A 17,728-nucleotide genomic window follows, 5' to 3' on the forward strand; every position below is an offset into this window, starting at 1 on the left:
AATTGAAAGGAGGGGAGGCTATGCTTGCTTTTTAATAAAATAAAACAAAATGGGGGAAAAACATTAGTGTTTTATGTTTCTAAATATGAAGTATACATGCACCAAATCACATCTTGTTCCATGCACATATGGGCAATGTGCGTCACGGCTGTATAGGCTGCGTTTCCGCTGTCAAAATTCATGCCATAACCAACTGTGTTACCGCTTAAACCAGATTTTGGTTGGTCTTAAATAGGTCTGGATAATGCCAGTGGCCAGTTTTTACATGACGAACTAACATGCGTTTGACACTAGTGCTGCCTTAACGCTAGCCGAAAATAGCGTCTCACATGTTCTGTACAAAGGCATTAGTTTCTGTACTTGAGTCAATTGGAAGCTATTTGTCAATTACAGTACATTTCAAAATGTGTTTGGGCTGTCTTAATACAATTTATGTGTGCTTGAGTGTTTTGTTTTTAGTAGATTAGTACCATGTAATTTAACTTATAGTATTTATTTCAATGTCATAACATACGACAAAACAACATCAGATTGGTTTGCAACAAATTGTTTAATAATGATACTGCAGAAAACACAGTTTATTCATAGTGTGTTATAATCTTTCTGGGATACAGTTTTGTTTTAAAAAAAGCATAAGTTGCTAGACTACATTTAAGTCATACTTACAGTAGTGAATGCATACATTTTCATACTTTTTCCCCCCCTTACTAGTCCCCTGTGAGAATCGAACCAACAACCCTGGCATTGCAACCGCCATGCTCTACCTACCGAGCTACACAGGACTGCACAGGGACTATAACAACTGTTATTACCTTTGGGTATGACAACCGTCACATTCAGGAGAGGGCAACTCTGCTGTTGACAAAACGTAGTCAAAATGTCTGAAAACATTATCACCTAAATGTCTGACAAACATCTAGTCACAATTAAGTTAAAAACCACAGCAACCAAGAAAAATCTACTTGAACAATAAACACGAGGAGAAAATCATATGACAGAAGTGAATTCTGTAAATAGAAAACCAGCTGTTTGGTCCATTATTGAAGATTAGCAGTAATAAACAGAAGAAATAACCACATTTAAAAATAGACATTTAATCCCACAGTGTGTCAAAGCATCTACACTGCCTGACTGCTGTGATAATAAGCATAATTTAGGTCCTGATTTAGGAGACCCGATCAAGGCTCAAATGCAAACAGTGCACGGTTGGAATAAAGGAGATATTAGTGTGATTCATTGGGATGACAGTGAATTCAGTAGATTTTCAGCACGAGGCCTTACTTTGGTCCCCATTTACAGTGCAGTATAGGCCTACAAATCCAGTACTTGCAATTTCAAGTATTAGTATCAAATACAATTCCCTCCCCCAATAGTATTATGTGACTGTCCACTCTTGGAAAGTAGTGTCATCATGAAAATGTTGTTTTAGTATTGGGAAGAAAGTCACTACTTCTTGTTTATCAAATACATTGATATAAACAGAACACATGTATTTGTATTTAAATACAAAAGGTAATAGCTGTATTCATAGTAATAAAATATCAAGGGCAGGAGTGCTTTACAGATTGGAAACACAAAGGCTAAGAAGCCATTAGATAATACACATTTGTGTTGGTACTTGATGTGGCTTTGGATAGATAGGCCTACTGTTTGTCATGCTCTCCTCATCAGGTAATGTAATGTGGCCTCTGGGCCAGTGAGGGGCAGTAGAGTGCTAACCCTGGTCTGGGGAGGTTGTTTCAGGCTCTGGTCTAGCAGGTCCGCTCATGATCACTGCTCTCAGACAGGTTGTTGCTGGGGGTTTCTTGGGCACTGGCGTGGGCGGCTGAAGACAACACCTCCTCAAAACTCCCTCCACCTCCTTGGCTTCCTACCTTGGTCTGCTCCAAATCCAAAAACAACCACAGAAATGCATAGGCACACAAACGCACACACACACACGCACACGCACACACACACACACACACACACACACACACACACACACACACACACACACACACACACACACACACACACACACACACACACACAAAACAACATTTTAATATAGGCTATTGTCGAGAATCTGTTTGAACTTTCAGCAGGGTTGTTAGAAACACCAGAGATTACGACATCAGGCTCAAATGCGCACATTCAAAGTGGAGCAATTGTTCTCCTGAGGGTAGTGTTTAACCTCAATTAGCTGAGGTGTAAAAATAGCCAAAAGTTTTCCTGAGCTAAAGGAAGTGAAGCTTAACAAGAAAGACCTCCATAATGTTTACTCCCTTATATTGAGTTTACTTAGGCCGGGATTCAATCCGATTGTTCTTTGTCCGCAATGGCGCCATTTAAAGGTAAATTCAGATTGAGCCGAGACATGCAGCATTTACCGTGAATGTGTTCTACGCAAACCCGGGAACATTGCCTTTAGTACGCGCATTGCGGACAAAGCACGCTCGGATTGAATCCCGGCCTTACTTCAACATTACGTAAATCTCTGTCATTGCTTTGACAGCAACATGTGTTATGTTTCACATTACCTTTATGTTGGAAACGGTGCTTTCAACCTTCTCCTCAAAGGACTTGAAACTGGGCGAGTTCCTAATGGGATGAAAATCAGTTCAGTTTCATGCAATACTATTACTTTATTATACAACATGTATGTTTATATATATCTGAGCCACCATACTGTACCTGTACTTTTGTGTACACTTATTAAAGCTTCCTGTATTTACAGTGCTCTGCTAAAGCTACCGTTACTTACAGTGCTTTGTTAACAAAACACTGGGAGAAGTCCTGTATGCTCAGTGTTATAGAAAGGTCACTTTTTCTAGTGTTACGATGCCACACGTCGCTCTTTGGATAAACAGGTCAGATAGCTAGAAATGTATTAATCTTCTCCTGATGACTGCAGCAGGATATGCCAATGTTACAATCAAAAAGCCTCACATATAAATTCTGAACCAATACCAATTCTACTCACAATGCTTACAAACACTCAGCCTTTAAGACAATGAGAATGGGTGGGTGGCTAAGGATGGGGATCTAGTGGAGGATTAAGTCTATCACTACACACAAAGTAGGCTACACACAATTACCTCATAACGGGCATGCTCATTGAGTGGCGAATAGAGTAGCTGTCCCAAGAGAGCATGGCCCAGGTAAGAGAGGAGTTAAATCATTAACATGAATTTACAGAAAGCAGAAATCACACATGCACGCGCACACACACACACAATCACGCAGGCACACACACACACACAGCAAGCACTCCCTCTAGTCTACAGTAATTCAGCAGGGCAACTTTCTAGACATTTCTATAATGTAGATTTACCCATCATCTGATTGCCTTAAAAAAACAACAAAATATTTTAGAGGAATCTAATGGCTTATATTGTAATATGATATATGTTCTTAGACAACTTTGTCATGCCGTATCGCCTAAAGTGATGACTCATTCAAATGTATATGACTAACAACTTCTACAGAGAACTAGTAATGCTACATCTACAGAAGGTACAAAAGAGAAAGACAAATGATCTAAACTGTAACTATACTGAACTACCCACAAGTAAAACATGCTATGGTCAACAACAGTCAAAGTCATGCATGCCTACTGGTCAGTTTGCTACAGATCTGAGGAGTTCACTAAGAGGTTTATGTTTATACACATCCACTGTAGGTTATAATGTGACTGCACTGGAACTAACTGTGTGTCTGACTAATCAAATCAAGGGATTCCTGGAATTAATCCCATTCAGTTGGTTGTCATCTTCTTACCATTATATCTTAATCACACTCATATTTACGTAAGCAATGGCCTTTGTCGGTCTTCTGACTAGTTTCAGTGCAGTCACTGCAAACTTGTCTATCTGACTCTAAATCAGAGGTATAATACAACCAATAACACTAAAACACAATTTCTTACCCAAGTGAATTTGATCTTTGGATGCATAGAAAAAGATGAAGAAACAAACACATTTAAGACATTTGTCCTGACAGTATCGCGTGTCCTACCAACACTTTACATCAGGCTACTTCATTTTGAAATCACGGCAGAGTTGAATTAAACGTCTATTCAAGAAAAGCCAAATTCAAAGATCCAGTGCGCGCACACACACTTCAAACACACATTTAACCAATCATCAAAGCTCTGGTTATCATGCCATATACTGTATCCTTACAGTACTGTATACACTATGCATTAGAATGTAAAAAACCTGCGGTCTGTAGTGTAAGGGAGTCACCCAAGTAAAGCCCACTGCAAACTTCACCCCCAGGGCAACATACTGTACCTTGCTCTCCATGGTTCCTCATAGCTAAATATTTGGTTTGGCATATTTCAACCGATGTAAGTCAGCCAGGGCACACCTTTTTTTTTTACATTTCACTGGGCAACATAGTGAACAGGGTTTATGAAATTAACGTGTTCTACTGTATTTTCAATTCACACGAATAGTCCACACAGGGATAAACTAATTGGCATGCACACACACATGCACACTAGGTGGCATACCTTCTGGGATACATTAACTCAAGGCCAAACATGCTGCAATATATAAAAGGAATATCTATTTGTCTCTCTGGATTATTGTTCAACATGATTTTATACATAACATTGGTTAGTTAATACACTTTTGTTATTATCATGCAATAATGATGACGACGTCTACAACACACACTAAATGACATGGACAGGCATAACAGTAAATCACCGTTTTTCTTTGTCATGGCTAGTCTGAGTATTGCATTACTAGTGACACCGGGGCCAGCTGTCTATGATATGATAGCTCCCCAGTGGCTGAGTGTGCCCCTGCAAAGCCAGCATACAGGCCAGCAATGGATCTCCATTGTGCTACCCTGCCCAGTCAGATCTCTGGGTCTTCAGGGCAGAGAGTGGTCAGCAGACACCCAGAGGGTTACTGATCCCCCCCCCCCCCCCCCCCCCCTCCACTCCACCCCAGGCTGCATCCAATCTGGCCTGCAGAAAGCTGCTTACTCTGGGCTTATGCAACACAAACATGCCCCCTGCAACAGACTGTCTGGGTCAACCCCAGCAACAATTAGGATTGGGCACACGACAGACCGGCTGCAGAAAAGTGGAGACGAGGGTGGTCATTCTGACTGGAGGCCCCCTTGTATTCTGTCTCAATAGCTGTAGGCTAAAAGATGTAGTCGTAGTGTAAGGCTTCAGTTGATTGGATAGGAAATATGTTGATGTTGTTGTTATAGGCACCAGTGACACCGTACCTCATATCCCCAAACTTCCTGCTGATGGCTGTTCCCAATGTGGTGAAAGCTGCTGATGTCTTCTGCCCTGCCGTGCTCAACGTCTCCGACGTCTTTTTGTACCTGGACAAATGAAAAGTCAAGACAGTAATTATCAAAACAGACACAGGACAGGAAACCACAGGACAGCCACTCTTGTTCTCTTCTTGTCCCTGTCCGGAGCACTGTTCACTCCACACACACAGATTAGTTTCATAGTCAGAGTCGGAGCAAGGGTGTAACTGATACTCCAGCTCAGTATCACAATCAGTCAGGGATTCATACATCTATAAAAACAGGATGAGGGAAGCATGAAACAGATAACAAAGACTCAGTGTTTCCCCATGTTTTCACTCCTATTGATGCTGCAGAATCTCTGGGAAACAGAGGAGCGCATCGCTTTGATTATTTGTACAGCTTATACCACTGTTAGGGCACTGGCCTACAAAGAGAAGCCATTGATTTTCCTCTTTATTCTCTAGTTCTAAAAGCCTGCTAGTCTGCAGAGTGCCTGGCTTCCAACCTCTCACATCCCCAGCCCCTAGAGCCTGATTACCTCTCAGTGCATTACACACAGACTGCATGGAAACCTAAGAAACTCCTGCACTTCCCTGAGCACCAGCCCATGCCATCACCTTATCGGATTTGAGTCCTGCTATTTCAAGACAAAGAGCTTACTGCATTTGTGAGATGCATTAAGTGCAATGCGTTAATCTGGCTAACGCTTTTGCTGTGGGAGGTAATTCTGAGAAGAATGTGGTCCTCCAGCTCACTTAAGTACTGAGTCTAACTAGTGTGGCGCCTGAAGTGAGAAAGACCAGAGAGAGGAGAGGGAAAAGAAAAGAGAGAAGAAGCCTGAGAAATATTGTCACCTAACATCAACATCAACTGATGCCAACAACAAACCACACTGACAATAGATACAGCTCGGCCGTTATGGCGGAGTTGCTGACCTCCTTTACACTTGGCCCCGTTGCCTTGGTTTTGCATTGGTGTTGAGACTGGAGATTGAGGAGGTGTGTCGTGGCATTTACACAGTGGAGGCCCATTCCTCTCCTCTCCCTCCAGCCAATGATCTCTCAGCACCACCAGATCTGCTTGACCCTAGCGGTTTGCAGTTCCCCCTCACCATGGTAACGGTGATTGGAGAAGGGTGCTCTGCCCATTTCAGCGCCTAGTTAAAGCGTGACTCTGGTAACTGAATAACTAGGGACATACAAGGTCACTCTGGAGACACAGGCAGAGATGGAGGACTGAAATCTAGGCCTATTGTATAGCTGTTCACTGAAAATGGCTATATATACAGTACTGACCTATATGAGCCTGAAGCTGCTGTTTGTTTTTACTGGCTTGCTCCCGTGGATAGATGTGTCCTGGGCCAGGCAGACAGTCAGGCAGCACTGTGCTGCTTTAGATGTCACACCACCATTAGGCCGCTTGCTCCCTGTCATTATCTGCCTCAATGAGCCTGATCAGACCGGATCCATACATTCATCACTCTGTGACGCCCATAAAGGCAATCTCTGGTGACAGGAGCAAAACATCTAGAGGGCGCGAGTGCTATTTCTCTCTTTCCTTCCCAAATGCCAAACGTATGCACTTTCTCTGAGACAGCCTTTGAATGGCAACAATAGGAGTCTAGTTTAGATTCCCCCTCCCCCTGGCTTCATGCACACTGGCGTGTAACATATTTTATACCTACCACTCAAGCGTAATACACACACTGAATGATGTTGGGTACTTACGCAGTGGAAGTCTGCATGTCGTACCAGCTCCTGTTGAAGTTCTGTTTGAGCTCACTGAGTGGTGTTATCCCCAGTTTGGCTTTGAGGTCTGAGTGGTGTTTCTCTTTGGAGGCCAACACTTGCCTCAGGGTGGAGATTTCTTCCTCTAACTAGAGGGATAAACATAGAAAGACAGGAGAGAGAGAGAGAGAGAGAGAGAGAGAGAGAGAGAGAGAGAGAGAGAGAGAAATTAAGACATGAGAGATATAGAGTATGAGAGTGATGCTAATTTCCATTAGGGCTTAAGCATTCCAAATGAATTCTCTATAAAGCAAATAAGGTAACATATGGACAAAATGTGTTATATCCCAGTCCTTATCAGCAAATAAAGTATATTTCTTGGATGAAGCTTACTATGCTACGAATGGCTACAAAAGTCAATTTCAGCTACATATACGTACGTGTTGGTAATATAATAATAATATAGTGGTAAACTGAGGGAACTGAAGTACAGAACACTGGCTCTTCCATAACACAGTAAAGTGTATTTGGCCTGAGGTCAACACCAGGGGAAACAACAGTGACGAGGAGTAACAACTGTAAACCCAAATCCCAATTGGTGCTGACTCATAATATGCAAAGGAGCTCTGCTGCAAGAGCTGCCAAGATTTACATAACTCATAATGCCCTCTACTTCCGCTCCTATTTCCAGTTAAGATCTCTCTCCCATTGTCCAACACAGTTTGCCTATGTGAGATAGATCAGTGTACCAACTTCTTAACCATCTCTCCCCTCGAAGGTTGAACAGAATGTATCCATCTCCAAGATAGCGCTTCCTGAATCCAACACGATCAACATACCAAGCTAAACATTGAAAAACAGAGCGGTGAAAAGTGCTGATGAGAGGTTCTACCTTAGTGAGTTCACTCAATATTTCCTCCCTCTCCTCATCGGTCACAGTGTTGTAGAGGTCCACTTCTGACACCATTTCTTCATCTACTTCTGTTAGAGGCTCTGGGTCCAGCAAACCTGAGGAGAGATAGACGATTAAAACACAAAACAACCCCCAAAAGTTAGAATACTCCAGACTTACAGTACCACTCATTCAAGGGTTATTCTTAAATTTTTTACATTGTAGAATAATAGTGAAGAAATCAAAACTATGAAATAACACATATGGAATCATGTAGTAACCATTCTCTCCACCAGCTTCATGAGGTAGTCACCTGGAATGCATTTAAATTAACAGGTGTGCCATGTTAAAAGTTAATTTGAGGAATTTATTTCCTACTTAATGCATTTCAGACAATCAATTGTGCTGTGACAGGGTAGGGGTGGTATACAGAAGATAGCCCTATTTGGTAAAAGACCAAGTCAATATTACGGCAAGAAAAGCTTAAATAAGCAAAGAGAAACGACAGTCCATCATTACTTGAAGACACCTTTGAAAGTTTCTTCAAGTGCAGTCGCAAAAACCACCAAGCGCTCTGATGAAACTGGCTCTCATGAGGACCGCCACAGTAAAGGAAGACTCAGAGTTACCTCTGCTGCATAGGATAAGTTCATTATAGTTACCAGCCTCAGAAATTGCAGCCCAAATAAATGCTTCACAGAGTTCAAGTAACAGACACATCTCAACATCAACTGCTCAGAGGAGACTGCGTGAATCAGACCTTCATGGTCGAATTCCTGCAAAGAAACCACTACTAAAAGGACACCAATAATAAGAAGAGACTTGCTTGGGTCAAGAAACACGAGCAAAGGACATTAGACCGGTGGAAATATGTCCTTTGGTCTGATGAGTCCGAATTTGAGATATTTGGTTCCAACCGCTGTGTCTTTGTGAAACGCAGAGTACTGTAGGTGAACGGATGATCTCCGCATGTGTGGTTCCCACCGAGAAGCGTGGAGGATGAGGTGTGATGGTGCTTTGCTGGTGACTGTCTGTGATTTATTTAGAATTCAAGGCACACTTAACCAGCATGGCTACCACGGCATTCTGCAGCGATATGCCATCCCATTTGTTTTTCAACAAGACAATGACCCAACACACCTCCAGGCTGTGTAAGGGCTATTTGATCAAGCAGGAGAGTGATGGAGTGCTGCATCAGATGACCTGGCCTCCACAATCACCCGACCTCAACCCAATTGAGATGGTTTTGGATGAGTTGGACTGCAGAGTAAAGGAAAAGCAGCCAACAAGTGCTCAGCATATGTGGGAACTCCTTCAAGACTGTTGGAAAAGCATTCCAGGTGAAGCTGGTTGAAAGAATACCAAGAGTGTGCAAAGCTGGCATTAAGGCAAAGGGTGGCTACATTGAAGAATCTCAAATATAAAATATATTTTGATTTGTTTAACACTTTTCTTGGTTACTACATGATTCCATGTGTTATATCATAGTTTTGATGTCTTCACAATTATTCTACAATGTAGAAAATAATTAAAATAAAAATAAAAAACCTTGAATGAGTAGGTGTGTCCAAATTTTGGACTGGTACTGTACATACACTGAGTGTACAAACATTTTCCTAATATTGAGTTGCACCCCCTTTTGCCCTCAGAAAAACCTCAATTTGTCGGGCATGGTCTCGAAAAGTTTCCACAGGGATGTTGGCCCATGTTGACTCTATTGCTTCCAACAGTTGTGTTAAGTAGGCTGGATGTCAATTGGGTGGTGGCACATTCTTAATACACACGGGAAACTGTTAAGTGTGAAAAACCCAGCAGCTCTTGAAACACTCAAACCGGTGCACCTGGCACCTACTACCACACCCCGTTCAAAGGCACTTAAATATTTTGTCTTGCCCATTCACCCTCTGAATGGCACATATACACAATCCATGTCTCAAAGCGTACAAATCCTTCTTTAACTTGTCTCCTCCCCTTCATCGACACTGATTGAAGTGGATTTAACAAGTGACATCAATAAGGGATTATACCCTCCCCCTGGTGAGTTTGTCATGGAAAGAGGAGGTGTTCCTAATGTTTTGTACACTCATTGTATAGTGGAGAGACAATCACATAAAGTATGTTTTTGCAAATAACAAAGAAACTCAGGCACCCATTCAAATCGTCTAACTCGAAGAGATGATTCAGGCTACGGCAAGACATACCCCCCAATCTGTTGCCATCGTAACACGACCACAGTACGGCCAGAATTAACCTGAACGCCACCCTCCATCACTGTGACAATGGCAATATTCCCACAGACACTGACTGTAATTATCTACACTAGAGCTTCCATTTCCAATCCTCTGTTTATTTTTATACATGTAAAGCTAAGATATATTCTGGATAGTTTAAGGAAAAGTCATGCTTATCCCCTTCCATAAGGCCACCAGTTGTCTGTTAGAGTAACCGTCCTGTATGTTGTCTCTACTTAAAACATGAATTAATTAATGTGTATAACTAAATAGGAGCACAAATCTATTGCTTATTGTTTTTTATTACATTGTTTTCTTTTCTTATTTGATTTTATATATAAACAAAAATATTTAGGGGGGGTATATCTATTGCTTATGGAACCTAATGGTGATCTAATTACATGACAATATGTGTGTGTGCATGCGTTCGTTCGTGCGTGTGTTTCCAGTTACAATACAAGCTTAACCAGACAAACAACTTCCTGGTATGTGAAGCACTGAGTGTCTGATCAATATCTGACTGATGAAGTAATGGCCAAAGCCCCGGCATGGTGTACCCTCAGCAGATTAGATCAGCCATTAATCAAGTGAATTTGAACTAAAATGTTTATTGCTTAAACATAACATGCCATCTAAACCGAAGGGATGTTATTGAGCAGTAACCAGTGTCATAAGATGACCGTAGGTAGGGGATGTTGTTGTCAAGACAACGAGGCCAACAAACAAGCAGGAGTCACATCTTTGAGGCCTGGCCTCTCATTACATCCAGCAGATGATTGGAGTGGCGTGGCACAGAGCTTGTGATGCAGTTTGGCCACATAACCCAATCACTTTCTCATCAGAAGCCTTTGGAGCGGATCCCTTCGCTTGGAGCCCCACCATGTACACAGTATACATTCTAGCACTCTTCTACTGCATCACTCTCTTCTCTATTGTCATCTTGCCAGGCCTCAGTGACTCTAATAGTAGACGTATTTTAAGAGTAAAAAATATATAATAATAACCTGCACTTGTCTTTTCCTACTAGCACTGTGCTGATAGCTATTTTATTGAGGAAAAATGTACTTACAACGATTGTGATATGTGGTTGTCTCACCTGGCTATCTTAAGATGAATGTACTAATTGTAAGTCGCTCTGGATAGGAGCGTCTGCTAAATGACTAAAATGTAAAAGTTAATTACTCTACGACTTTATCCTATTTTTCTAGAATGGGACTATTTCAGTTTGAACAACTGTTTCTATGTTTTCACTGTGATGGGTTATGAGTACGTTGCTTAGCAACTTCCCATGCAGACGAGCAAGCCTTATCATTATCATTGATTGAATCCTTGTGTTGTCCTTAAGACACTTCAATCCTTCAACACCGGGCTGACTCATTTTAAAATCAGCAAACAATCTCTGTCTTTACCTTAGAGGACCACAGACAGTACACACACACTGGTACAAAAGTGATGTTGTTTGCGTTGCCAATGTGAGGTTCCATCCATCAGCACTGCTCCTGGGGCACTGAAAGAGGTCCCTACGATACATTAACATTGGCTCAGGTTCATAAAAAAAAAAAAATCGATATGGTAATCAATATCAAAGAGCATTAACAGGAAACCATGCAGGCTTGATTAAGAGTGGATTGATGGGCTCGTGACTTTCCTTTTTGACTTTGTGGCAACATGTCACCTGAACATCATATTATTGGTACACCGATGACTCTAAACCTCAACCCGGCCCCGCCCCTCCCACGCCTCAGTCTGATTCAATTAACCATCACATACATGGCTGAGGGAGAGAGAGAGAGAGAGACTCTGGCCAAGGAGTAAACACAGAACTACACCACAATCAGTAGGGGTTCAGTAACACTACATTAACTCTGAAAAGGACATCCGACCTCGTTCTCTCTCTCTGATTTGGGAATCTATTTCAGATAATCTGCGGCCCCATCCAAAAAAACGGCATTGTCACATTCGGAGTCAGTTGGTCTGGGTTGTCTGAAGGCGTTTGCCGAGTCTTGCCTGCGACGTTGTCCTGAAAGTAGGAGCCCCGCAGCTCAGTGACTGTGGCGTGACAACTCATCCTCACCCAACTCACACTCATCATATTCAGCAGCACAGGGGCCAGAGCTGGAGAAATACACTCTCTTTTTCACAGGCATCATTGTTTTACTCTACAACCCTTATCCACAGATACAGTCGTTAGCATTGACAGCTAGCCTAGTGTTGTTCACACGAAATCAGTCATCTGCGGTGAGACCTGAAATTAACCTAAATGCGAACTGAGAGGCCTGCCTCTCACATTGTGGCTGCTCTAGCCGTGCTAAAGTCTCTGTCATCCAAGGTAAACTATCTGGCTATAAGTGATGACATCACAGTGGGTGTCTCTCAAAGAAGAAAAACAGGTTGTCTTCCATTTTGATGACACATTTACTGATCCTCTCTCGCCTTGTACAGAGTAGCACTCTCATCTCATTATGGACTATTATCACCCCTCTAACTCAACGATGTTCAATGAGTTGACTCATGCAGTAAAATGACCTGCATTCTGTACTGACTGAGGAAACAAATCCTATAAGCTTAACAAAGTGTGTCAGACTCAGCAGGCAGCAAACACAACTGGGAAATGTTACTGGAAATTATCCCCAGTCCCCTTACCAATAATGAGATCGCTCATAACCATGGTAAATAAAATGTATAATTTAGTAAATAAACAGCTTAAGTTATCTGGAAATTAGTTCCCATTTTTGCTTCCATTTTAGGCCGTCGTCTTGGCCTGTTACGTCATTTCTGGCCTGGCTGTAGTAATCAGTGGGATTTTCCCCTCGGATTATCCAACTAGATTTACCAAAGTCCTTCACCTCAGCCACGGCAGAATTAAGCAGTGCGATATCTAGCGAAGTCAAAGATCCCATTTCAGATAGTCCTTTGACTGCAACTTCATCAAATGGTTGCACTCAAACTCATCGTTTGAATTAACACTGTCAGGGGTGTTTTTATCCAATTTGTGGAGGGGCCAAAGTGTGGTGAAAGTGAGTCAATCATTTATTCATTCATTCCCTCATAATAAAGATACATATTTAAACATGAATCAGGGATAGTGCATACTTCCACATCACATGAACATTTCTGTGAAGGGCAGTCAGCTAAACAGAGAAGCAAGCATACCTGTCCTGAGATGTCCTTGTCCCCTCTCTTCATTTGGTAGCAGAAACAAGGGGGAAAGATTACATTCCTTTAATGAAATTAGTAATAATTGATCAAATAGATAGGCCTATGCTACTTTGTCCAGGGAGGTCACATGTTCTAAACATATATTCTATGCTTATAACATGTTCATACCAAGAGAAGAAATGCTGTAAAACAAATGTCCCGAAACATTTCTATCACATACGCAGATGAAAAAAAAGTTTAAAATCAGAGGTGTTTCATGCTTTGCCTGATGAAGTTGACCCTTGTTAGGCAATTCATTTACAGATCCTTTGAGGTTCTATGCATACAGGGAACATTTAGTAACTGGAAACACCACAAGACCTAAAACATTCAGCTCAAACACAGCATGCAACTGATTGCAAGAGAACTGGAGTATTCTAAAATGGGAGTCTATCCATCTATGGGGCCAAGAAACATATCAAGAAGACATTAGCCCATTTTCTGGTTCAATTGTGCAGCATCAAGACAAATTAATGGACATAAATCCAAATCATTCTATTTATCTGCACATGCTATTACAATCCTGAAAGTATAATAAATATGCAATTGATGCTGCACAGGTTTACTGTTCCAATGTGGGCCAGAAATACTGCAACTACTGTAATACTACCAATAACAGGGGAAGTAGTCTAGTCTACTGATCAAAGGCCTGTCACCTTCAGGTTGCAGATGCACCTCAAACCCACTGGGCATAACCCACTCATCTGAATATGAGGTCTTACCCCATTCCCCTGCACCATCGCTCAGTACACTAGAGTAGTCGCTCAGTACACTAGAGTACAACTCTGATGACGATGCATTTGATGTCCATTAGGCAATGAATGGGGTGAAATACAAAATAGTAAGTTACACATAAACACAAGAACACACACACACACACACACGCACGCACGCACGCACGCACACACGCACACGCACACACACACACACACACACACGACTGGTGTATAGTGTAGGTTACAGTGTTCATTCAGGCTGACTGTAACCTGATAACCTGAGGTTGATAAAAACAATGCCTATACCTTGTTTGAACCAGAAAGTTGATTAGAATAGTATTCAACTGATAATCTACTGTGCACAAGTTAAGACAGCCATCTTGCTATTTGGATAATAGGGCCAACTACAAAGAAAGGCTCTCCAAAGCAGAATATCTATGGTCACAAGGTTTCAATTATTTGGTCAGATGGTCACTGTGGGAAGGGAAAATAGGTGGCCTTGAGCCAGTCATGGTTGGCAAAATGTATTTGAACCTAACAGAGGGACAGAGCAATACTAGATCCACATGAACTTGATCTTTTGTTACCATGCTGCAATGATGTTACACATAGAGCTCGCCACCTTGTAGTCCTAATACCGGAAAATATATTACCTCTGGTTCTTTCAGCCATTCCTATGGAGAAAACGAATGGGGAAAGAATAGGGTTGTGGGATAAATGTAGAAAATAAGGTCTGAGGTTAACACAGGCTAAGGAGACATACGTTTTGTTCTATGAGATAACAATATCTGTCAGTTAAAATGATCTTTATGAATTTGGCAGCCTTTATGTGCTTTATTAAATTACATAAATGCTTCAAAATTAAAAAAGTGATGTTAGCTGATGAAGACTATCTATCTCATTGAAGAAAACGTATAAGATCTCCTAAACCTGTGTTTACCACAGACCTTATTTTCGGCGTTTATCCCAAAACCTTACAAAAACTGCATTAATTTTCCCATAGGCTTTGTCCAACGAACCATGGCGGAGTTTAGTGCGTCCAAAAAGATGGCATTACTAATGCTCTCTATTGGACAGAAATGAAACGTTAACCACGTGTTCCATTAAGTAGACGCGTCATGTGATAACTGGTCGAAAATGGCTACTCTATTGATACACTTTTGTCTTTTGAGGTAGAATTTATTAAACGTTTACACTTAATTTCACCTACCAAGACTATCATCACATATTAAAGTTAAACGGCTTAATAAGGTTATTTCTATTTTTATTAAGGTTAAGGCTATCAACTATGAATTCAGTAACAACAGTTTTCGTTCATCTCTCTGCTATTTGTAAATAACAAATAGGCTAAATACACAATTAAATAAATGCAAAAAAATCCATAATGTGTAACATATTATTATACATTTTTCGAGAGTTTGAACGCTCACTCACCCTGTTGTCTGGTCTCCATTCGAAGCAGTATGATACAGTTGTCTACTTGAAGTAAATATGAATTGTTCTTCTGAAACAGCGCTTTAGACGTCGATACGGCAGCTCACTGCTGCGCTGTCACACGCCAATGTTTACACTAGTTCCTTCACTGTCCATTACGGCACCGCCTCCATGGGCGGGGCTTCCAACATACACCAATGTTTACACTAGATCCTTTACTGTCCATTACGGCACCGCCTCCATGGGCGGGGCTTCCAACATACACCAATGGCGGCGTGCTCAATTACAGTGTCGTGACGTTTTCAGAGTTCAAACACTCTTTCATGTCGAACTAGCCACCTGATTTAGACTGATGATGCCAAATATGCAATATGTTGAACGATATTTCTTGACAAAAAAACTCAAATGTAATGTTAAAATGCTGTCAGTTTCATGTACACTTAAATACATGATTGCCCAATGTTTCCGGAGTTTCATTACAGAATGTAACGACGCCACCTGCTGATACTTTGTGATTCTAGGCTTTGAGAATGTCTGACCAATTTACACCCTCGTCTGTCAGAGCAGGGTAAATACATCTCCTGTCGTAAATTAGTTACATGAGATGATAGACATGAATTTTGATTAAACAGATTCAACACTTACTCTGCCATTTCCTGGTTGCTAAAATTCTAATAGTTCACCTAATTTCAGTTTATGTGACAAAACAAGCAAGTGTTGAGAATCATTGTACCATCTAAACCGCTGTGAAATATATTTTCAATAACCAATAATATTGTATTTTATTTATTTACAATTATGGCCAGGTAAACATTTATCAGTAGACATGTTATTTATACTTTTGAAAATTATGCTGAATATACTCACTTTCTAAGAAGCAAAACATTTGATAGAAGATATAGACTCTCAAGATATCAGTCTTTCAGATGCAATGCACCATTCATGTTCAACTGGAACTCTTGATCATTCATTCTTTTTTGTTTTCATACATTTTTACAATAGAGCCAATTTGGACTTTGGCCTGCTAATTTCCTGCAATTCTACAAGTTTTGCCATATCATGTTCATATGATATCTGAGTGAGAGTAACTAACAAAATCAACGGGGCACCCTAGAGGTCAGGGCCCCTGGGCACGTGCCTTGATTACTACAAGGTTTAGATAGCTGGCTAGACTAACTTACCTAGCAATCTATAAAATCTTTGCTGACATGGGATAATTGAGTGACTGTCAGTGACTGGCATAACTGCTGATGCACTACCACATTTTGAAATGGCACGTTGTGTATTTTACTATCTACACTACATGACCAAAAGTATGTGGACACCTGCTCATTGAATATCTCATTCCAAAATCATGGGCATTAATATGGAGTTGGTCCCCCTTTGCTGCTATAACTGCCTCCACTCTTCTGGGAAGGCTTTCCACTAGATGTTGGAACATTGATGCGGAGACTTGCTTCCATTAAGCCACAAGAGCATTAGTGAGGTTGGGCACTGATTAGGCCTGGCTCGCAGTTGGCGATCCAATTCTTCCCAAAGGTGTTCCATGGGGTTGAGGTCAGGGCTCTGTGCAGGCCAGTCAAGTTATTCCACACCGATCTCGACAAACGATTTCTGTATGGACCTCGCTTTGTGCACGGGGGCATTGTCATGCTGAAACAGGAAAGGGTCTTCCCCAAAGTTGGATGCACAGAATCGTCTATAATGTCATTGAACGCTGTAGCATGAATATTTCCCTGCATTGGAACTAATGGGCCTAGTACGAACCACGAAAAATATTCCCAGACCATTATTCCTCCTCCACCAAAATGTACAGTTGGCACTATTCATAAGTGCCAACAGCTCTAAGCATCAACCTCTCCTTCCTTCTATCCCTCCCTTAAGCTCTCCCCTCCCCCATAATCGAAAACATTCCCTTTAAGTGAGATTCCTCTCCCTTACTGAACGGTTTGTCCTGTCTGAACTAGTTTCATTTCATTAGTGTTCTCCTGGCATCCGCCAAACCCAGATTTGTTCATCGGACTACCAGATGGTGAAGCCTGATTCATCACTCCAGAGAACGAGTTTCCACTGCTCCAGAGTCCAATGGCAGTGAACTTCACCACTCCAGCCGATGCTTGGGATTGCGCATGGCGATTTTAGGCTTATGTGCGGCTGCTCGGCCATGGAAACCATTTTCATGAAGCTCCTGACGAACAGTTATTGTGCTGACATTGCTTCCTGGAACGCGGGAGTGAGTGTTGCAACCGAGGACGGGCGATT

The 17,728-nt window shown here is 41.6% G+C and overlaps 1 protein-coding gene across 17 annotated transcripts; it reads right to left on the minus strand.

Moving 5' to 3' along the window:
* Nucleotides 1-531: 531 nt before the first annotated feature.
* On the minus strand, nucleotides 532-15,620 carry tpd52l1 (tpd52 like 1). 17 transcript variants are annotated; one of them, XM_014204718.3, is made up of 11 exons: nucleotides 15,467-15,607; nucleotides 14,039-14,101; nucleotides 13,272-13,298; nucleotides 7,888-8,003; nucleotides 6,996-7,144; nucleotides 5,233-5,334; nucleotides 3,911-3,925; nucleotides 3,317-3,331; nucleotides 3,081-3,119; nucleotides 2,523-2,583; nucleotides 532-1,883 (listed from the first exon to the last, which is right to left on the minus strand). In XM_014204718.3, the coding sequence occupies exons 1-11, from the start codon at nucleotides 15,483-15,485 to the stop codon at nucleotides 1,752-1,754; spliced, it is 738 nt and encodes a 245-aa protein (XP_014060193.1). In that variant the 5' UTR covers nucleotides 15,486-15,607; the 3' UTR covers nucleotides 532-1,751.
* Nucleotides 15,621-17,728: the final 2,108 nt, after the last annotated feature.

This window comes from Salmo salar, chromosome 06 (assembly GCF_965601325.2).
Source record: "Salmo salar chromosome 06, fSalSal1, whole genome shotgun sequence".
Lineage (NCBI taxonomy): Eukaryota > Metazoa > Chordata > Actinopteri > Salmoniformes > Salmonidae > Salmo > Salmo salar.